Genomic DNA, 25,391 nt, shown 5'->3' with positions numbered 1-25,391 from the left:
GGAATTAAGATGAAATTGGAACTAAGAAAATACTAGATGACGTGAAGGAAAAAAGAAAACTTACGTTGAAATAATTAAATTACTGAAAGAAATATAGAAGAGGATAAGCAAAAAAAATAGCAAGTTATAGTAAGAAAATAATCCGTCTGCATTAATATTTAAATGAGTTTATCGAAGAGTAAGATAGAATTTCTTTCTTTTTTGACAATTGTCATTTTTCTTTTTCTATCAACTAAGATTGTATTCTATATTATACTTTCTATAATCCTTTTAACAAAAATTTGATAAAAATTACTGTAGGATAAAAGTAAAATTAAATTTTGATGTCAATTATGGAACCCAGTTTAAATAAATTTTCTTTTCGTATCAAAGAAAAAAAATTCTAACAATTTACGGATTGGGACGAAATATTAATAAAATTACAAATTCAGCCTCTGACTATTTATTAGGATAACGTTGGATGTTAAATGATTTCATAGTTTTCGTTGAGCGGTTTCATATGGTGTGACACGTTTCAAGCAATATTAAATTTTCTACGTTTAGTATACGGATAATTTGCATTGCAGTATCTAAATTTGAATTAATTTTGCTCGACGATCTAGAAAGCTAGGTCGTTTGTTCAAAATCGGCTTACTGAGTTGGGAATTATATAAAATATCTATTTCTAATGCATTCCATGCGTAATATGAATCACGTCCACATTTGATATGACAGTCATTATTATCACGTTTCTATTAATATTAATTAACGTATCTATTCAAAATATAGAGAAATAAATATGAATTTATCCAATTTATCAATTAATAAATGTCAAATTTATTTTGTTAAACATTCTAAATAATATAAATTAATTATTCTTTTTCTTCTTTTTTTATTAAATAAATGTATAAACTTCATATTAAATAATTAAATTTCCAAAATCTTATTTTTTCTTGTTATTGGATTCGATTTTTTTTTTTCTTTCGATAAAATTGTTTCATAACATTCTATAGTTTTTAGTTTCACATTGTTTGAAAAAAAAAAGGAATGTTCTGATTTCTCAGCAAGAGTTTATGCAAGAGATAACAAACTGAGAAACAAAAACGATAGTAAAATCAAGTTAAATCGAACGATACGATAGTCGAACATAAAACAAGGGACATGATCGCCATGCTTTCATTGCAAATCGGGTCTCGAGACAATCAAGATCAAGGTGGAATGCTCCATGAAATTCGAGGAATCTAAAAGAATGGAAGGAGAAAGAGAATCTAGAGATTTCCAAGAATTACACTTCCGTTCAAAAGTTTTGAAGATATCAGTTTATAATATTTCATTGAAAATTAAAAAAAAGTAAATAACTATAATAAATAATTAATCATAATATATTAATTATACATTATTATAGTATTTTAGTGAAGAATGGACAAGACTATAGTATATTATTGTGGAAACTATTGACATATGATTAGAAATTAACAAACAGATTTATATGATTTCGAAAAAATTATATCTAATCAAAGTTTGATACTAGTGTAAGTTAATTTTCATTTATTTTTATTTGTTTAATTATTTCTCTACTACTTATGCATTATAACAAAATAATTAGAAAGAATCTAATTTAATGTCAATACTTCATACATTCACTTCTATATTTTCTAAATTGTGATAACTATCCTTATTGAATTTCTCTACCCTTAAGAGTTCCAAAAGTATCATACCTTTCAATCACCTTTAATTTACATACTACACTATTATAATACTATTATAATAGAAAGATATAAAAAAATATATATATAAAGTATTAGCAGAAAAAATTTCATGCAATTAAAATTGAAAATCATAGTAATTTATACTAAATATTATTAGAATTAGAAGAAATTTTATTAGAAATTCTTATTCCAAGATTTTTGAACAAGAGTGTACGTAAATTGGCATATTCCGATACGGCCCTGGCACATTGATGTCGAGGCGTGCAGATTACTGTGCTGCATGAAATTAACCGTTGAAGAGCAACTACCTCATAGAAACTTTTCTACAAATAGAAATACCTGCGTTTCATGATGCTTCTTGGAAATGATCATTGTAATTTTCCATCCCCTTCGATTCTTCGTTTTCTTTCATCGTCGAATTCCTGTTTATCCGGCTTTTTTTTTTAGAATTCATGCTAAACTACTTTTCTTGTTTGCTCATGTCGAACAATTTGCATACATTTTATATGAATACATGAATTCGTGTAAATTTAATTTTTAAGTTTTTTTTTTTTTAAGAACGTGTTAAATTGATAGGAGAAAGAGATTGAGCACGTTCTTTGAGCTAACCAAATTTTAATTTTCTATATTATATCATGAAATAATTTTCATTTAAAATCTGTGTCTATATTACATAATATATGCATTTTATATTTATAAATTATTATAAAAGTTTAATTTTTCTACATGTGAACTAATATCACGTGTAGAACTATGTATCTATTTAGGTCAAATCACGTATTAAATATATCAAGACAAAATATATTATGTTAAAATTATTTTGATGATTCTTACTTTTCCTATACTATTTACAGAACTTCTGAAGTGATAAAATAAATATACCTGATTACACACGATATTCTTAATTAAAAATATATAAATATTTCACTATATATTTTTAATTAAGACTATATACTACTATTAACACTATATATTTATATTTTTATATCTAAATAATCAAGAGTATTTTAAAGAAATATTTCAATTAAGATTCGAAGAGAGAGATATCAAATACAAAGTTAATTGAAACCAAAATCAATACTGTAATGTATTTGATATTGGAGTGGAATAAAAAACAAGTTGAAATCTAGTGATTTTTGACGTGTGAAAAATATTACAATAAAAAAACTTTTTACCATTTATTTCGATCTTTTATAACACTATGTGACACTCTATTTTATTGTATCATTCAATTGTCACCAAATGAATTTCACGTCAACTATTAATTCCAATTTCTTTTTTTTCTATAAAAGCGAAAAACTGTACTCAGTGGAATTTGTTCCCTATTGTTCAAAGATAAAATCCAGTTATACAAAGCTAATTGTTTTCTCACATTTCGTTTTTTATTCAATTTCCATTGCAATTGATAGAAACTTTCGTTTTATAGAATATTTTAAAAATATATATTATATCTATAGCAAAAATAGTAAAAATGGACTTCAATTTTGCAATATTTCCTATAAATCACATAAAACTCTAATAAATTAATAATAATATAAAAATAATTTTTTAAATATTAATATTCGTACGTAATTTAAATGAATGAAAAAAATAATTATAAAAATCGAAGTCATTAGAGTTTAATTCATTGCCGATTTTATTTAACGAGAATTATTAACAAACGCTGTTTCAACCGAAATCGCGAAATATTTTCGTGGCGATACAACAGAAACGAATTAAAACGTTGCTTGGAGCATTTTCAAACTGCGCGCGTCAAGTGCGAAACAATTACAATCTGGTTAATTTTATTTCCTGAAATTTTAGCAAGCAACAACTGAAAAATATCCTGCAACGATTGAAAAGCTGTGTTAAAATTTCATATTAAACTGCCATTTTATTCGACTACATGGTATTCTAAGAACATTTTCTATAATTATTCTTCCATCAATGTTCTTTCTATTTAATGATAAATGGCATTTCTTCTCTAAGATTGTCAAAATTAAAAAGAACAGTTGTGTGGATAATGATGTATAAAAGTCACGTTGAAGCTTCAAAATTGAATTTTGAAGATTGAATCTTCATTGTATAAAGTTTAAATCTTAAACGAATAATTTAATCTCAAAAAGTGAACTATAAGTCTCAAGTTTTCATAAACTTAAGCTTTATACATTAAAGTTGAGCTTTTAAGATTGAATCTTGAAATTTCGAAGATTCGAATTTTATATATATTGATAGAGAATATATATAACTTAAAATAGATTTGTTGAAAGTGATATTAGAAAAATGAAAAATATCATATAGCCATCTTTGCCAAGTTGGTGGCGCACTCTACAAACAAGTTTAATTACTAACGTGCTTTATAAAATTTTATAGTTCTTTGTTGTCGTAAAATATGAAATTTGATTTTTCTATTTTACTGTTTCCATTTCGCAGAACTAGATATTATTTTTAAATCCATCAGAAAATAAAACAAAAAGAGCGAAAGAAAAGTATGATGAAATAATAAAAAAAAAAAAGAAAGGGAATTTTTAAATTTATAATCTTTGTTGTATGAAATGAACAGTAGCGCGTAGCCATTGTAATGTATCTAATTTTTATTACAAAAATGTACAATTTACTTTATTAATTCACACAAAGAACGTGAATTCTCTTTCATTAAAAGGAATTTGTTCTGCCGGATATAGAAGTATGAAGGAAGCGAATACTGTTTTAAAAGAATGCCTTTAAATGGCTAATTTTATATAACGAAGCAATCTCTGTATCTCAATGCCTGTTCCACGGCCATAACAACGTTCATTAAAGACAGAATTAGCAGATACGAAGAACAATCAAGAGAAAGAACATACTATAAAATTCGTAAGCCAAAAATTTAAAATAATAATATTTAGAATTAATCAAATGTCTATTTTAATATTCATAATATTCACCTTGTAAAATTATTTACATGATTTATGTGCCATAATATCTGAATACTTTAATAAAATATATATATATATATTATATTTAATACAAATTTTTAAATATTTCAATTTCCATTAAATTAAATCTCCTCTTCTAGAATTAAAGAATTGTTTCATCTTTGAATTCATACAAAATTACTTGACTTACAACATAAATTGTCACTTCTATATAAAAATATCACAACATATATTCGAATTAAATCCAAATAAATCAAAAACCTATAAACTATTCATCCAATCCATCTATCCTCGAATTTTAAATACAAATATCTAAAATGCGAAGAATCTCTGACTTATTATATTATAAAAATTAAATTATTCATACATCCTTCTCTCCTAGAATTATCTTTGCAGCTCATTTAATGCCTTTATAAGAATAAATCATAATTTCTATAAACAAACACACAAAATCTGGACCAGTAAATAATGCAGAAAGAAATATAAAATATATATCACAGAATACAAAGATACTGCCTTTCGAAATTCTAACTAACATAGCACAAAGAAACAGAATTATGTATAAACAAAAGGTGGAACTAAAGACGTCTCTGACCCCATTAATTTCGTGTGGAAGAATCTCGTTTTCGATTTTCCTAAAGAACACCGATACTGTGCGCCTCTCTCGAGGAAAAAGGAAGAAAGGAAGACGAGAAAATAATGTTTGGTCTGCTTTTATCCCACCGTATGTCCTCCTTGATGCTGATGGCGCATTTCGCATTCTGGCTTATGCCTCGCTACACCATGCACATCCACTTCATTCTCGTTATACCGATACATCCTGTTGTTCATTCCACCTTGCTGGTTGTATATCCTTACGATATTAAAGAATAATACGAATGGTACATGTTGGCCACGAATTAAATCTTATCGGCTATCCTCAGGATTCTTGGAAAATGCAGAATTTCTCTTTTGGAGATCATTTGACATTGGATTTCGGATTATTAAGCTAGCATTAGGGAAATGAGAAACCTCTGAATGAAAATAGAAAGTTTGTCTTTCTTTCTTTTTTTTTTTTTTCTTGTGAATTTTTGAATGTGAATTTTGGAGAGACAGTGTCATCAATTTGATTTTAATTGAAATGTAAAAACGTTTATAATGAAATGTGTTTTCTTGTGTTGCAATTAAACCGTTTTATAAGAAGGAATAATATTGCACGTTTAATTGAGAGAATCATTGAAATGAAAATGAAATGAATTTTTTTTTTTTTCTTTTGATTTCAAGTCTAGAATATAACTTCTGTATCGTACTCTTAGAAAATTAACTTCGTTTTTGTAATAACTACGTATTTCGCGGAACAATGTTACCGGTTTCATTGATGGAGAACTGCAAATTACGCGATACACATTTTCTTGCAATTAGCAGTTTCTGAATAATTCAGGCTGACACATTTACTAATGGCAAATGACATTTTAATACAATGCAATTAATTTCTTACAAACTTTTTCCATTACCATATTCGTTAGTTTTTGTCAACTTTTGCAAACAAAAATCTATAATTTTCCAGAAATTAATTAATGCAAATATCGATGAAAGTTATTTCATAAAATCAGTGGAAATTAAAGAATAAAAGAAAATAAATTTCTATATTTTAATTAAACACGATAATCAAATGGATTCAATAGATTGCAATAATTTATATTAATGTCTCAATACTATATTTTATTGTTAAATTAAAATTAAATAAAAATAAAAATTATATTAACATAACATAACAAGTTTTAAATTATTTCGTTAAAATTACAACAGTTATCAGAGTACCTACTATTCAAACTTTCTGTGATTTCACTATCTAAACGTTTTACTATAAAATACCATGTTTCCTTTATTACTTTAATGTGAAGTTAGTATTGTATACTCTAGCACTTTTGGATAATAATATTCAAGAGAAAATATATATATAATGCTAAATACTCTAAAACAATGCAAAACGAGTGAAAATTACAGAATTATTAAGATTTCGCGAAGATGTTTAGACAGATATTAAGAAAATATACTAAAATATTAACATAATTTAACATATTAAAATAGACAGATATTAAGAAAATATACTAAAATATTAACATAATTTAACATATTAAAATATTTTAACAATAAAAACTAAATTAGACAGATATTCTAAATTACATTAACCTTCGCTATTTTGTTAATTTCTTTTAATATAGAATAATCTATTACTTAAAAATTCTTCCAATTAAACCTGCCTATTTAATTTTATTATTTTGAAAAAAAAACTATTACAGTAGACGAAAAAAATAAAAGAATTTGTTAATAATTTACACATTTCAATAAACGTGCCTATTCACGTGTCTAGATTACTTATGAGTAGCACTGTACGTTCACGAACGATCTTTTAAAAATATGGCAATGCAATATGCAGTTTGCCTCGTTTCTATTTACGCGCGCATCCGCACAACAACGGTGTAACAACCCTTGCGAAGTATCGGACTATGAGTTATTTTACGTTTACCGCATAAAAGAGTCCCCATTAATACGTAATGCAAAATACGGATTAGATCCGGGAAGACTGAATACTGCATTATCCTCGAAACACGATGAACGTATTATAATATCGCTGTAAACGTAACCGCAACCGGTGTAAAATGCGAGCAGATGCGGGTGTACTTGCCACATTCTTACCTAACTTACGGCCCTTTTATGTAGATTCGATCGTAAATTAAAGACTGTTCCACCTTTCGTCGTTCAAGTAATTATATACGATATGTCTATGGTCCCTCTTCTATACGTTCGCCAATTTTTCAAGGAGCTTGCCTTTCTCTACCCTTCGAACGAGCGTTCAGTGAGAAATTCGACAATGTATTTTTTACGTCTTATCATAGACCATATGAGATCAGTAGTTCTCAATCATGTGCATCATGATTCTCGTAAAAGGATTATTAGGAAATTATGAGTATTTTTTAAAAGATCGCAAAATGTTTTTTAAGAAGTGTTTTTTTTTTTTTTGAGAAATATTCTTTCAGGATATCGCGAAGTGTTTTTTAATTTTGAAATATCGAGAATTTCGAAGATTTTCCATTTTATTATTTTGTTATTAACAAATCGTTTTGGAAATATTTATTATAACTTTAAAATTGGAAATCGTATTAACGTGAAATTTCTTTTTTCTCGATTATTCCAGACTTTTCATGCTAGATCAATCCATGCTAATAATCATAATAAATAAACTACACATGACATTTTTTATCTGAGATTTTAAAAAATAAAATTCTATCAAATTCAAATTTCATCCTAAATATAAACGTGCTTGTAAATTCTTTAGAAACTATACTCGTTAAAAATCTAAAAATGTTGAACATTTTATAAACATAATTCTAAAATTAGAAAAATTAAGAAACATCTTACGAACCAGAATAGAATTGCCAATTATGTATATTCTCGACTTCAAAAATAAAACAAGAGAAAGAATTCAAATTGAAACAAGAAATCGATCGAATGCTTGGAAAGGGAAATAAGTATAATATATTTATTACTTTTTTGGGTTAAAGATGCATGGACTACCAACAAACTTCTGTTGTTTCTTGTATTTTTAGGTCAATAAATATAAATGCGATATTGGAAAGGTAGAAGAAAATTAAATTTTCTGAAAAAAAACGAACCGATCAAACGTTATGTTAATTGGTAATTCGTCAAAGAGCTATGTATGATTCGAAATTGGGGCACAATATAGAAATATTATTTAAAACGAGAAATTTCCTTGAAATGAAAGTAACTGAATAATTATGCGGGTAATTTAATATTAAAACTCTCTGTGGAAAATTGTATTTTAAAATTATGAGGTCAGTTTTTCTCGAATGAGATTGAAAAAAACAAATTGTCCTCCTTCGAGCTTTCGGTAATCACGAACATATAGAATTAACTTCATACATAAATAATCAGCAGAACAAGTAAAATAAGTCTTCGTTGTTTCAATAAAGTTTCATGTCATCACGAGAATTTAATAATTATTATTATATATCATTAATATTTCATGAACGATATTAACGATTTTCAGTAAGTTTAAAATTATTATTTAAAATTTGTTAAAATTATTATTATTTGTTAATTAAAGATTTATTTTATGAATTTTTTTAGATAATAAAAAACACATCTCGTTGTTAAATTTCTTAATATTTTAGATTGTGATAACTCTTTATCCGTAATTATTGCAAATCTTTCATTCCATTGTCACTATAATATTCTATATTCTGTCACTATAATATTCTATATTTAATAACCCTAGCTATATCCATTTATTTTTTAATTATAATTAATTAAAGAATTGTTAGAATATTTCATTTTTAATATTCTAAAAAAATAATACATTCCAATCCTATTAAAATTTAATTAAATAAATCCACTTAAACATAAGAAGATATCTCAAAAAATTTCACTGTAATTATTCCAATACAACCTAATATTTCAAACCCAACATTTAATCCAAATCATCATTTATTTTCATTTATCTCATCTTCCAAAATTAGACGATCGAAAATCTAGAGGGCACCTTCATTTCATCAATCAAATCGATCAAATCGAATCAACTGCATCGAATTGCATAACTCGATCATTTTGACGAATTCGAATCGAGTAAACTAATATCGATCGAAACAACAGTGGAGGAAAATAAGAAGGAATTCGTACTGCATTCCATGTAAGAAAAGTAATTGCTCGAAAAGAAAAGAAATCGAGAAAAAAGGGGAGGACACTTGGATAAACAATGAATTGTTCAAATCTTTCAACTCGTCTTCGCCTTCTTTCGTGACGGTCAACTTTCCTCCATTCGATTCTTAAATCGTCTTTGTGCCCCGACGTGCGTTACTAGATAATGTATATCATAAGTTTAAAGAAAGAATTATATTTTTAGTGAAATTTAAGAAGAAATCCAACGAATCTTTGAGACAGGCCATCATTTGGAAAATTGAAAAATTATAACTTTATTAGGAAGAGTTTCAACAATCGTTCTTTATTAAACAGTTTTTTGTTATATTCATGATATTTTGATGAATTAAAAATTTTTTTTTTATATATCTGATTTAATATAAAAAAATATTTATCTTCTTTTATCTCTATACCTAATCATTCATCCTACCTTAATATATTTATCTCTAATAAATTTAATTTAAAATGAATATAAAATACATTTATTATTTTTGCCATAAATAAAATTAATCTACCTAATCCAAGGATATCTGATAACATTTATAACTCGCTGAAATTCATTTATATTAATTTTGAAACGGCCAAAATTGAAACCAGATTATATTTAGAAGTCTAGATTAATCCCTACCATATTTATTTTTTCAAAAATTTCACAAAATCAAATCAAAATCCTTCGTAAAACTGACTTCAAGTTCATGTATATATAATCGTTCGTCATTCCATCAAATAAATTACGAAAATATTAATTTGAAATTGATAGCAATAAATTCTGCATCGAATAATTTCTAATGAATTCATGATCGAGTCACAATTTATGAAATTCTAATAACGAAAGCAAAAATTTCAAGTGTTTGTTGTTTGAGATAAACTTGGTAATTTAAGGACATTTTCCGATATATTAAATTTGTCTCGATAAATCCGATCCTTGTATAAACATTTTATCAATTTATGACCTCGTGTACCTCGTGAATTCACGATACCAGCTCATCGATAATAAACATCTTATCAAAATGCTAAATAAGTCGCGAAGAATCTAAGATGCAATTTGCAGGAATTAGTGCTTCGAAAAACTAAAACATAAGTAAAGAAGAGATCGAAGAGAGAAAGAAGAAAATGATACGAAAATTTGTTATGATGGAGTGGAGGAGATATTCGCTTCCTCAAGATTACTTTTCCATGTTTCGTGACACATAATTGATAATTTCAATTATATACTACTAATATAGTTCTACTATCGTATTAGGAAATGACTTTTATTCTTTTTTTCTTCTTCGTTTTAACACGTTTAAAATGATTCCAATCAGAGAATGAAAATGCGAACGTAAAAATTTAATCGGCTGCAACAAAGATTATCAAATGCTCTCGGATTCCAATTTCCACCGATCGAGTGATATAATTCCATTAATAAAAGATATTCGGAACGTTATTCGGCTTTCCACCGGATGGAATTCCATTTTTCTGTTTTCACCCTTTGAAACAACGCGGAATTACCGAATCGGAAAATAAATTGTCAATCAAATTTTGTGCGTCAGATGAGACGAAATTCTGCTTAAATCGCCACTGTCAAATTAATTAGCCGATTAATCGTTTCAAAAATATCACCCTTGCTTCGAGATGAAGATTAAACATACGAAAAATAAGTCTCTTGCAAAGTGGACATTGCTTTCGTCGATTCAACGAGTCGGAATTAATTTAATTTCATTCTATCTCGATATTTGAATTTTTTTTTTTTTTTACGTTCAACGATATGGAACGAACAATTTTTTTTTCAATATTTTAATATACAAAATATAATTAAATAATAATACAAGATATGACACATCTATAATTTCTTTGAATTTCATAAATGGTGATAATAGAATATTTTTCTACACATATAAAGATAGAAAACATTCATCTACTGCATTAAAAACTTAACTCTAATTATTTCTTATATACTTATATTATACTTTTGGTGATTAGATATTAATTATTATATTAAAATAATTTCGCGAATCGTGATTTTTATAATGAAATTATAATGAAATAATGAAAATATTTTTTAATGTTAAAATTTTAAGAACTTGCTTGTGTACAGTAAAAATTCTCAAACTGAAAACAGGTCAAATATTTAACCGAAACACAATTAAAATATCAAATAAAATATCAGAGATACGAACATAAAATACTAGATATTAAAAAAAAATATTAATTAATATATAAATAAAAATTATTAAATACATTAATTATTTAAATGAATATTCATCAATCTAAATAATTAATGAAAACAAATATCAAACTATTACGAAAAACCCAACAAAATTTTGAAAATAATATAATTTACTTATTTCTAAAGCTTCAAAAATAAATTGACACATTTTTTTAATAATATCAATTATAAAAAAATATTTGAAAATGACACGAATGTAAAAAAAAACGTAAGAGATGCAGATCGTAATTAATATTCATTTGATAGCAATTACTATTTTTCCAGTAGTCATCGCGTTGACCCGATTTTGAGATAATTTTACTTATCACCATACCAACTTCGTTATTCTATTTCGATTTAAATATTTAATGGTTTTAACCGAGTATTACGATTCCTCAAAATGACTTTTCGGCTAAAAATTGCTCTTACTATCCTATTTAAATTTTATTGAGAATTAAAAATATTCTACTTTCAATTATTTTTATATTGAACTATAATTATGATTGATTTTCTTTCATCTTTGTATTTTTTTTATGAATTGCTAATAATAAAATAATATCAAATAAAATAATACCTATATAAAACGTAAATAATTTAAATAATCATCGTCACACATATTATTGTTTAACCCGATATTATTGTTAAACCCGATTCTTTTACTGAATTTTATAATATTTCATGATAACTTCTACTTATATTAAATTTTGTTCGTCCAAAGTTAGAATTAAAAACTATAATTGCTGTGCATTAAAATAATATTAACAGCAATGTTTCACAAAAATCGATAATATCTCTTCGGTCATTTTACACAGATTAAAACAGAAATACCGTTGATAACAGAAAGTACAACGATAATCGCGAGCAAATAACGAGAAATTATTCGATGCGAATATTAACAATATTTTGTAATATTGATTGATAAATTCGTCCTTGTTTCACATTATTCTTCCCTGTATCGTTATCTCTATATAATAATTTTTCATTTTCATCGACCGTAATAATCTTTATAGCGAAGTAATGATATTTTTCATCATACACCATGGAATGGAAAAGCTATATTTTTATTTTTACAAAATGAATAAAAATATTTAATTTATAAATAGGTTAATCGCTTTGGAATAAAATTCGAATGTTCTATATATGATTCTACATATAAAGTGATTTATAATTGACGAAACTTGCACCAAAGCTGAATTCAATAACGAAAAACAATGGGAAAAAATTCGTATAAATATAAAATCGATACGATGCCAATATAATGTTTTAATCGCTTTTTGGTTCGTTTTAATATTTTTGCAAATCGAAGCTAATGAATTTCGATTCCTAGTTTGTATAAATTTCTCTTTATATTTGTATAGCTATTTTGATTTATGCTTAAATGATTTAGAATATGTTATTGCTCTTTTTATAATATGATTTTAAATACTTTTTTTCTTGAATATATCAAAGAAATTTACTTTATCTTATAATCTTAAATCTTAATAATAATTAAAACAACTCTGCGTTTCAAGAGAAGAATACATAATTGTAAAATTTGCATTATACACCTAAAACTCAGAATTTATTGTCCATTCATGAATGAAATATATTTCCACAATCCTCCTTTCAGAATTGAATATTAAATATATGGCTTATAATATGTAATATCAACTAACAAATTATTAAAAAACTAAAACTAAACTTAACAAAATTAATACTTCAGAAATATATACAAAAGAACAAATTAAAAAATTCATCGAAAACACCAAACTATCAAGACTGTTATCAAGTTTTCAATAAAAATTATTCAAGACGAAGATGAACTTTTGGAAAAACATATTTCATATCATGTTAATTAAAACAATTGAAAACTAAAAAAGAAAAATAATAAAAAATAAAATCATAAAAAATAGAGAAACATAAATAGTAATTTTGCAGATTAATCGCGATAGCGTAATTATCCACTAGCAAATAGTACGTTACTATATAATTATAACGAAATATTCCAACGCCCTAGATTGCAATAATTATCATCAGTGGCTAATTAACAAAGAGCCGAAATAAATCATTGTCTCCACGTACGCATATGGAAAATCCGAATGCATCGATATGAAAGCTAATTATCGTTAAACGACGACTTGAAACAGCAATCAGAAAGTCGACGTACTAGAAGGGATACGGTCTTAAAATTACAAATAATTATATCCGATTACCAGGCGAAATTGTGATAAATGTTCTTAAGTTATTGCGATAATCGCTTAATACTTAACGCGCATTGTGTGAAATTTCATAATTATGATTATTCGACTTGAAATTTAATTCAATGCTTTATTATGTGATTCCCTGTAGCAATGTTTCTCAATCAAATTTCATGACATATAAATAAATAACAAGAATTTTATTGATGTTTTACAACACGTGAAAATATTTATTAATAATCATAAATAATATTCGATGAATAGATAAGAATCGATTTTATTTACAGAAGCTTGTTTCTATTAATATTAACTAAATCGATATACTAATCTTTTAATATTATAAATATTTTTATATTTCCTAAATATTCCTTTTTTTTCGTCTTAAAAATTAAAATTCTTTAAAATTAAAAATTAACCAAAAAGGATTGAGAAATATTGCTGCATAATGCAATTTTAAAAAGCTTAAATTATTTTGTATTTTTTGAAAAAGAAAAAATTAAACTTTAATATAATTTCTCAAATACTTTTTAATAAAATATTACTTACCTTTTTCTCTAATTCTTCTTCTGTTAAGATACATATAAATATTATCTTTATTCAATGAAATCACATTTTTTTTATCTCATCTAACTTGTTTTTATAAACTAATGTAATATTAAATTTTTATTAACTCATACATATATATATATAGAAATATCTTACTTACGCTTCTGTGACCATTGCATTTCGAGGTTAATCTGTAATCGTTGGCAAGTCTGTTCGATTCGACGAGACTGGAGAAACAAGTTTTAGTACTTTAGAACGGAACGGCTCTGAACATTTTATCCGATCATCTTCGTCTTTTCACCAACTAAAAGTGGATGCAAGACGCTTCTCAAACTCGTTTGCTTCTAATGAAGTTGCTATTTTCACAGAATGTTTCTCGAACGAACTATTTTGTAAAAGGATGATAGCAATAGTTCGGACAACAAAGTTGAATCTGTTTTCTTGTTTGTTAATTATAAACATCAATAATTAAATCGATAATAATTAATATAATCAATTGATCAAAATTTTCAAATTTTAATTTATTAAAAAGAAAAATTAAAACTAAATATTATTGTACTTTTCTAAACTAATGATTGTACTTCTATGACTTTTATTGTACTTTTCTAAACTAATTTTTATTTGATCGATTAATTAAATATTCAATACTTAATTCATTATAAAATTTTCTACCGATATTAAAATTAAAATTGTAATTTTTTTTAATAAAATATTAAACTGCGTAACACATAGTATATAAAATTCGTAATCACAAATTTCAAATAATTATATAGAAAAATGGATAATTAGTTCAATAAAATTACCGTCTCAATTCTCGCCTCATGTTACACAGCCTCGTTAAAATCAAAACAGATTCAATTCAGTTCAGTGCCGTTCAAATGAATTAATTTCAATAATAATTGACAATGTACTTACGTCGTACTTTTCTTGGATATGAGGTCCAGCTTGAGCGATGTACAACGTGCTGGCCGTGTCGAACACCAATTCCAGAGGAATTCTTGTCACTCGTTGTCTGGCCATCTCGTGACAATTCAGGTACAAAGTGACATCCGTCGTTGATACTCTGATAACGATTTTAGACCATTTTCTCGACAACTTCGGCACCGTGAATTTCGCCACTTCTTCTGAATGCGAATGCAAGTCGGAATTGGTGTAGACCAATGAGACATTTTGATTGGTGCCTGGTCCGTCCTATCATGAAATGAAAATTATAAAAATTTATATAAATTTCTAGTTGAGATGCAAGCCCTTATTTCATTGTTTTATATATATAATTTCTTAAATGTTTAGATTACAAATTTTATCTAGAATTATCAAACATTTATGTATTTCATTGAATCAAGTATATAATTACATATTACTTCATTGAAATTAATCCAATAATCTAATAATAGATAAAATATTTACATACTTATTATAAACTGATAATTCAAAAAATTTTGAAATAAATCTCATGTTCTTCCAGATATCTAACTAATATTTAAAAAAATAAAAGAGACAAACATATCCCATGAACGTGATACTAAAGATCCTGAAATTTTCCAATTTCGAATCAACAAACCAGAACTGGATTCGTCATAAAAAATTATATCGAACTCGTTCTCGATTTTGAACAGAAAATACCAAGGGGATTCGAAAGTCGAGCTGTTTTCCCGCGGTCTCTATCGATCCTCGCGGGGATCGTACACACTTCTCGAGATCGAAGATGCTTTCGTTGCGAAACACGTATACCTCGGTATTATCCGTGGAAAACGGTGCCGCGAGAGAACGTGAAAGATCTCAAAGAAATTTGAAAACCCGTAATGTAACAACGGCCTCGAAGGTATTAGGAAACATGAGGAAATTCCCTCCATCCGCCAATAGGAAAGCGTCGACTTAAAAGTCTCTATCGCGCCACTGAACTCGTTTCCTTGTAAATCGACCGATTTTAGTTGGAAATTTTTGCCGATTTTCCAATTATTTTTATATTCAGTTTTATATCGGTCGCTTTTTTTCCTTTTTTCTTCTATTTTATTTCATAGTTTTATCGAGACGCGATACGCGTTGGAAAAAGGCGAATTTTTGGAAACGTTGAATGGATTTCTCGGTGTCGTTTATTATATTTTTATATTTTTAGATTTTCTAGTGATTCTATTGTTTCAAATTTTTATTATTGACGTAATGAAAACATGAATTCTTAATTTTAAATTAATAATGAAATGATTTTAGTGAAATTAAACTCTGAAGGGAATACTGACATTTTTAAACATCTTGATCTTAACAATTATCTTATCATATTCTACATTTAAAAACTTCTATCGTCCAAATTATCAAATTGTAATTGTATATTTTTATATATTTGTACGATAAATAAACTTTGTTTTATTTTCATTATCTATTCAGTCAAATATAATACAATGAAATATCAATGCTTTGCAAATATCAAAGCACAATAGATGCAAATGTTAATTTTGAAAAAATTTATAACACGTAGAGTTATACTTACCGATATACGAATCCCTAATTGTACCACTGTCTCGAAAGGGTTCAAAACCGCGAAGAGATAACTGGTCCTAAAGGACATCGGTTTGAAAGTTGCCGCAAGGGTGAACTCTGCTGGCAATTTTTCCGGCAAGTATAATCGATAGGGTTGTTTAACTTCGGATCCGGGTCGGAAACCAAAACTTGGAAATCCATCGAGACCATCGTCGATGTATAAATTATTGTCGTCCGTATCGACAGACGCCACGGCAGCCTCGAGTAGATCATAATTTATTTCTGAAACAAAAAGATTCGAGAAGAAATGATTAGAAAAATTTCTTTATTCATATTTCAGAAATATTAGCCACCATTTTTAAAAATTGCAGTTAATATTTCAATGCCTAAGGTTAATCTATTTTGCAATATCTTGGACAACAAAAATATATTTGTAAACATTTATAATATTCGGGATAATTTAAATTTATGCTATCGCATAAAATTTGAAAGTTGAATGTTGAATTATTAGAATATAGAATGTAAAATGTAAAATTTGAATTAGTTTTTTTGGAATAAAAATTTTGTAGAAAACCAAAAATATCTCATTTTGTGAAAATGAAATTTGCATTACAATAATTGCATTCAACGATTGTAATGAAATAAATTAAATATTTGAATTATTTTTTTTGGAGTAATAAATGTAATTTTTTATAAATATTGCCTTTCATAAATTATTTTGGAATTATTGGTGGAGATATATTGGAAGAAGATTGAAAGATTGAAATGTGATTAACGCAAATTTATATCCACCAAGAATTTCACTTGTCTGTCTGTTTCAATTCAAATGAAAATTCAATGAGATAACTAAAATACAAGTATGTATTTGCATTTCGTTTCCGCTTATTTTTATTTACCAACCTGTTCCACAAAATTGCAAACTTTCTTAAGTAAAAGAGGGCAAAAGATTCAGGGATTTGAGTTTCTAAAAGTATATAAAACTCTTTCCGTTAAGACGATTCAAGATCAACATCGCGAAAGTGGACAAATATTTGTAAAGAAAAAAAAAAAATAAATAAAACAAAAAATAACTATAAGGATCTCAAACATAATTAGAAATTCTTTCCTTGAAATTCTTTAAAAATAATTTACCATTCAATATTATTATTATTATCTTCTCTTTTTTCGAATGTTAATAATTAACTGATACATCATCAATTTGTACTAAAAATTTTTCTTAAAAATAAAAAATAATAAGAATTTTATAAAATACTTTAATCAATACTTACTTTATTCATATATTCCAAATTAAAATTAAAAAAGATTAAAAAAAAAAGTATGGTTCACGAAGATTGGAATTTTTACGATCCTTTAAGCGATTAAAATTTTCCTTGAAAATTTCCTCCCAATCCATCAAAAATTCCAATAAAGCGTCAAGATTCTCACAGAATTCAGAAACTTTATTTTCTTAGAAAATAATATAAAAATATATTTAAATATAATTAAATATTTCTTTATTGATCGTATAACTTTAATGATTTTGGTATCTCTTAAACTTTTCTCAAAAATACTCTGCCAATACAAAAATATAAAAAAAAAATATGAATAATAGAATCTCGATTTTCTGGCCGAAAGATCACGAGTTCGATTTTCTTTTCCTGTTCTTACTTAACTTAAAACGAATTCTCCCTCTCTACCGGAAACTTCAATTAATCCAAAGTAAGAAACGAGAAAACACTCGGTTACCCTTACACCGCCGCCCAGTTCCGAAATAGCAAGCCTCTAATTTGCATCCCCTGTTTCATGCAAATTGTTTAAACACAGTTCGAGCAACGCTTCGAATATCGCGGTGAACCGCGAATATTATTTAAACTCGATCGTTCCGCGAGCTTTGCTCAACCCCGGGGAGAGACTATAGTTAATTAAGAGCACACGGTTGAAAATTGACTGAGGAGAGAGAGGGGGGGAGATGAAAAATGCGAAGCGGCGAAAAGTGGTTGAAACTCGAAGAAGAACTTTAATTAATTCGTTGCGTGGAGATTTGGGGAGGCTGCTTCTTCGGGATTACCGGACGAAATCTTGATAAGGGAGGCCCTGTCCGATACGATTCGAGGCACGAGGAATTCTGAGTGGCTAACGCCCTTGAAACATCTTGTTTGGTCGGACTGATTCGAATTATTAAGCAGCTTAAATTACCTCGAGGTAAAGTTTAAAGTTCGCACGAGCGGGTAACCGAGATCCTTTTTCGAAATTAGAATTGGTTTTGAAGTTATTCGAGGTGTGGAGGAACGAAGAAGTGGAGGAGAAGGAAGTTCTACGATTTAGATAAAGTATTTTCGTTTGTACGTTAGTCGTAAATAGTAATTGGCTTGAAGTTTTTTATTGGGGATTTTTTTTTATAGGTGGATTTCAGTTTTATTCATTTTATGAAGGAACAAGTAAATGTTTTTATTAAAATATTTTACGTATGTTTGATTTTTAATAGATTTTTGTGCAAAACTGAAACTTCAAAATTTTGATGAACAAATAATGAAACGTAATCTAAAGAAAAGATTTATATTTGAAGATTATGTGCTTTTTAATCATGTAAAAAAAAAATCGATTAAATGCAAATTATGTGAATTTTATATGCTCTTTAAACTATTATAGCATAGTTTCGAGAAGTGATTATGACCATACTTATTTAATATATTGTATTACGGCCTCATTTTAGCGCCATACGTCATATAGATTCGCGAAACTCAATATACTGTGGTTCACCACAGCTGAAAGCTCGCTTCGATAATCGATATTTATTGTCGAAATATATATAGTCTATAAATCGCATTAAAAATCGTATGCTTAGCATTGTATTAGCTGTAAAATTAGCGCAACTTTTCTCCCAACTTTTCTCGCGCGAATATTCTATATTTATTTATGTTTCCTCGTATAGAATAAATATCTTAAAAATAAATTACTATCATTAAACAAACTATACCATATTGTCAATAGATAGATAAAAAATATTTTGCACTTTTTCTCATAAAAATTATTATCTATCGTTATTTAGATACGTAATAGAATATTGAAAAACAATTGTCAAGAAGAATCTTAAATAAATCCTTAACTGCTTTAAACCTATTTCCAAGTTGACATGTTCTCCTGATACATATAGAACGATTTTCAGGCCTTTTTTAGTCTTTCTTTTTACATTCTCTTAACTCGAGGTCTACGAGCTTCGATAAGAGAGAATTTCGAATTCTAAACGCGATTCTATTTCCTTGAAGTTTCCTTCATCGATGGAGGCGTATAGAAAAGTTTTAGAAAGCTCGAGAGCGAGGATTTCAACGCCTGACAAGTCTGATTCAGCGAATATATACGGAGATTTCAACGTCCGCATAAGAAATGGATGGATGGAAACCTTCCTAGCGTGTATATTCTCCTAATATGCAACCACGTTTTGCGCAGAAATTACAACAAAATGAGCGTCACCAAAAGAGCTAATGATCAATCATGAGATAAAATGTTTCACGCAATTTTGAATTAATGGAACAAACTGTATTATAAGTTGCAAACAATTAGTTGCAACAAATTTTGTAAGATTCTTATAAGGCGAGAAGTTTCTTGATTATTCTTTTATTAAAAAGTTTCTCTGTGAATAATTATTTTTACCCAGGTGAAAAAGATATACGTATACTAAATAAATAGTAGAATTTATATATATATTTATAGTTAGTGAAATAATTTTATTTTATTAATTTATTTTATATTAATTTTTTTATTTACATAATTTCTGTTTAATTAAATAAGAAATTAAGAGAAACGATAGATCTATATTGTCAAAGTGTTGAAAGAGTTTAAAGAAAGAAGCTGTGAAGTATTCTTTTGTTTAATGAAATTTTGATACAAGAACGGATTATTATAAAAATAAAAATGAAAATTGCAGATATAATTATTGTTTAGTTCTAATTTATTTATTTAATAGTCTTTTATCTAATAAATATTTCGTTAATTTTGATAATACATTGAAAAAAATTAAATAATCTTTTGTAATATATAAAGATGTTAATCAAACTATCTTCGAAATAAAACTAAGAAAAAAATTATAAAATAAATATTTCAACCATAAAAAATAATAAATATGCATTATAAGATTTCAACTATAAATCATATGTAAATAACTCGATTGATCGGTTTCATTCACATATCAAAAAGCACTTCAAAAATATGTTTTCTAAAAGAATCGTAAGTTTATAACATGAACGTATGAAAAACATTATTGTTTCTATCCTACTAAAAGAAGAAAAAGTATTTTGCTCAACCAAACCAATTTTTCGTTTTAAGATCCCTCTCATGGGACGATATAGTCCGCATCGAAAACCTTTCCTCTTTATTATAAAGTTGTTACAATGAAATTCATTCGTTACGATCGAGAAATTGTTTTTCAATTTTCATAATACCATAAATACGAAAGTAACGTGAATGATACTGAACAAATGAAATTTTCAAGATAGAATCGACAATGTATTGATTCTTAAAAGAAAGTAATGAATACAATGAATTTTGAATAATAAACTGTGCATCATGAAAATTATTCTTGTAACAATTATAATTTTAATGTATTTAAAAAAGAATGAAGTTGCACAAATAAATAGTGGATGAGCAGTTTATATTAATTCATAAAGTATATTTATATTTTAAAATTATTTTATTTGAAATTTTAATAATAATATTTAAATTAAAAATATTACATTATTTAACAATAATTAACTAATTCGTTCATTTTATTATCCTAAAGACACTGCATGAAATAATTAATAGCTTTTTATATCAAGCTTCCAATAACGTTCATTAATAACTTTTTCATAGAATTACAAATTAATTAAACTATCATCGAAATATAAAATAAACAAATAAAGAAATATCAAAACTCTATCAACAAAAGTTTCCAACTCATGATAAAAAAAAAACAAAGAGGAAAAAAAGACCATATAATACAATAACGATTAATGTCAAAATAAAGATCTCTATCTTGATATGGAACTAACTAATAATAAACCAAATCCTTTACAATAATTAATAATCTTCTACATCAAATTTCTAACAATATTCATTAACATTTTCTTACCACGATTATCTATTTACATCTTCAAATTAATCAAAATACCTTCAAAAAAATAAAATATAGAAAAATCAAAGAAAAAGTATTGATACAATTTCACACAAAGGTTTTCAACTAATAATAAAAAAAAAGAAGGAATAACAAGGAAGATTATGTAAAACAATAATGTAGTAGATAAAACAATCAGATAAAACAATTCTACATATACAAAATTAACCAAACATTAAGTTTTTTCATTTCCTTAATCTGCCAAAATGATTACAACATTCCTTTCAAATCAAATCTTTTACAACATCAATTAATATTTCCTCCCCTGATAATCTGCACCACCAAAATTAATCAAACAACTTTCAAAAGAAATACAGAACAAGTTAGCTTAATAAAAGTTTCTAACTAATAGTGGAAGGAAAAATAAAAAGGAAAAAGGCAACATCATGTAATAAGATAATGATCAGTATCAGATAAGACGATCTTGACAAAAAATTGAGAGCTTCTCAATTCCCTCCCGTGGAGCAAACTCTCCTTCGGAAACTCTCGTAATTTTCATAAGAAGGAAGAATTCTTCCAGCCTGTGACAAGAATCGATTTCACGTATTCGTTTCACGGCTATTTTAATTCGTTTCAAGTCCAGCACAGAAACGATACCGATCACTTGGTTCTAACAGAAGGCAAATGTTTACCATTTTCACTGCTACTGATCGACGGTTCCGCTTCCGTTCGATTAAAAAACTCGTGCTGCAATTCTCCATGGAGATGATCGGCGCATTCACGCGCGCGATGGATTGACACGGGATCGGCGTCGAAACGATCGATTTCTACAAACCGGGAATGCGAATCGCCAGAAGAGAAACAATGCATTCGAAATCAACGATTGATCCTAAACCGTGGTGTAACCGGCTAATGAAGATAAATGGTGTATCCGGTTTTAACGCGATCTCACTACTACGTTTTTGTAAATTTACGTTTGGCCTATTGGTAAATCGCCCCGGGACTGGATTGTTTTTAGAGATTGTTTGTAGACTTATTACAGAGTTAATATGTTAGCAATTTTTTAAATCAATGTATATATATTATATATATATATAATTTTTATTAGAATAAAAACTAAAAAATCCAAAGCAACTATAAATCTAAAGAGAAATATCACAATAAAGATATTGATCTGATAAATATATTGATCAATCAAAATTATAAATATGAATAAGTAAATTTGAACCAAAAATAATATTGCAAAATTAAACTTCAACAATTTAAAATAAATAATTCATTGAAAATGAATTAAATTCGACAACCTACTATTCAGATTTAAATTAAATAAAATTTAACAATAAAAATGAAATCATGTCTGAAAATTAAATGGAATTTTTTTATTTCTTTTTCTTGTAAACATCTATTGATTACTTTTCTACCTAATTCATCTTTTTGAAAAATTAAATTTACAGATTTACTTACACCATTTTTCCACTAAATTCCTAATTCTAAATTTCAAAATAATCAAATTTTTCTATTGTTTTTCCATATATCTATCGTTTTTTTTCTCATTTAATTGAATTAATAATTAATAATTAATTAAATTAATTTTCTTGCGAGAATTAAATTTGTTTGTGAAGAATTAAACGTTTACTTATATTACTTTTCTATTAAACTCCTTACACATTCCCACGCTCTATCGTAAACTTTATATTCTATTAACTCCTCACAGAAGAGAGCGTTAATTATTTTCACCGATAAAAACCGTCATTAACATATGCGACTCTGTCCATCTTTTTAGTTTTGCGCTCATTTCCAACGGACGTGGTAACACGTGCACCGTCACGTTTTTACTAAAGCCATGGGACGACGTATATGCCGGTATGTTCTTCGCATTCGATAATTGTAAGGCAAACTTCTTGTTTCTCGTTTAATCGCGGTTTTCCCCACATTTTCTTTCATCGTGTAAACGCGACGACTACTAAGAGAAGAAATGAATTCCTCTCCTTGGTAAAAAAATTATTTGCCAAATAATGATCGTGAAGATTTTGACTTATTTTATTTTTTCGATATTAGAGGAAATTGCACAATTCTATCTAAATTCTATATATATAAGCAATAGAACTTACGAATTTCATTGCTTAAATATTTCAGATATTATATATATATATTTGCTTCTTTAAAATTAAATATATTTTTTTTTCATATAATTGGCTTACTATATGGCAAATAAAATTATATATTCGATTATTTTATATAGAAAATTGTCACATTAAGATTGATTAAGATTTGAAATATTAAATATAGATTAAAATCAAATTTCAGAACATTTAAAATATCCCTTGTTTTAAAATTATTATGAAAAAGATCAATATGAATCAAATTTCATCAAATTAATTCATAAAAACTAATAATTAAAAAATCATTTCTTATAAAAAAAACTAGATAAGAAATTGTAATGATAATTTGTCTAAAAGTTAAATTTGATTCATGTAATCATATAATCATTTATAATATATATAAAATAAAATAATGAGAAATATTATGGAAAATTTAATAATAACAAATACCAAAATTGTTTAAACAGTCAAAACATGTGGAAAACGTTAATTTTATTATACATAATTGATGAGATTTTTAATATAATATAAATATATGAATTAAGCATATGCAAATAGCAAAATTGATTAAATCAGTAATCGAGAAACATGGCAAATATTAATAAGAGAAATATATAATTTTATTATACATATAATTAATTAAATTTTTATTACTAAATATATATACAAGAAATTTTTTACAAAATAATCATGCTTGAATTTCCAAATAATTTTTTTTGATTTCAGCTTATTTATTTCTTAAATATCTTAATATTTATAAGTATATACACAATATTTATGATTTTAAATATATATATATATATATATATATATATATTTAAAACAAAAATATTTATATATATTTTAAATATTATATATATATATTTTAAACAAAAATATTTATTATATGCTTTTGTGATTTTAAAACTTTATAATAATATGATATACAAAAAATATTTATATGATATTGAAATGTTTATCATAAATCATATCAATAAATATATATTTGGAAAAATATATTTGGAAATTGACATTCATTTATTTATGAAAATATTTCCAAAATTTATTGTGAGTTTTTATTTTTAAATCTTAAAGATGAATTATTCTTACAGATAAATTTATGTCAGCTATATCAATCAACTTATATTTTATCATCTCCTTTGGTTCTTTGATATCTACTTTAATCTTTTATTAGAAATTATTTTCAAATAATTTATACCAAAGAATTAAAAAGAAAAAACTTAGAAAATATGTTATTATGTAGAAGCAAAAAATTTAAAAAAAATAATAATACTGACAATTAAAAATAATTTCAATCAAAAACTTATTAAAGATAATTTGTACTATGTATGATTCATTAATTTTCTAACCTCTTTATACATTTCTATAGATTTCTTTTCTATTTTATATATTTTATATCTTCTATTTTATGTCTCTTTTATTTTTATTTATTAAAGAAAAAAAATTCTAAATTATTCGCAAAATTCAAAACAATTTAAATAAATGAAATTTATATACTTCACATATGTGTGTGTGTGTGTGTGTGTGTGTGTATACGTGTGTGTGTGTGTGT

The 25,391-nt window shown here is 26.2% G+C and overlaps 1 protein-coding gene across 7 annotated transcripts in view; it reads right to left on the bottom strand.

The window, feature by feature from the left end:
* Nucleotides 1-25,391, bottom strand: part of LOC122716526 (collagen alpha-2(IX) chain) — a 333,714-nt gene that overhangs the window by 235,691 nt on the left and 72,632 nt on the right. For all 7 annotated transcript variants that reach the window (XM_043939686.1, XM_043939704.1, XM_043939724.1 and 4 more), the window contains exons 3-4: nucleotides 16,680-16,951; nucleotides 15,110-15,385 (exon numbers count right to left, since the gene is read on the bottom strand). In XM_043939686.1, coding sequence (XP_043795621.1) covers nucleotides 15,110-15,385; nucleotides 16,680-16,951 — 548 coding nt within the window. The remainder of the gene's footprint in view (nucleotides 1-15,109; nucleotides 15,386-16,679; nucleotides 16,952-25,391) is intronic.

The sequence above is a fragment of the Apis laboriosa genome, unplaced genomic scaffold (genome assembly GCF_014066325.1).
Source record: "Apis laboriosa isolate Shangri-la unplaced genomic scaffold, ASM1406632v1 scaffold113_cov153, whole genome shotgun sequence".
Classification (NCBI taxonomy): Eukaryota; Metazoa; Arthropoda; class Insecta; order Hymenoptera; family Apidae; genus Apis; species Apis laboriosa.
The sequence above is the reverse complement of the archived record's forward strand: the minus strand, read 5'-3'. Positions and strand labels throughout refer to the sequence as shown.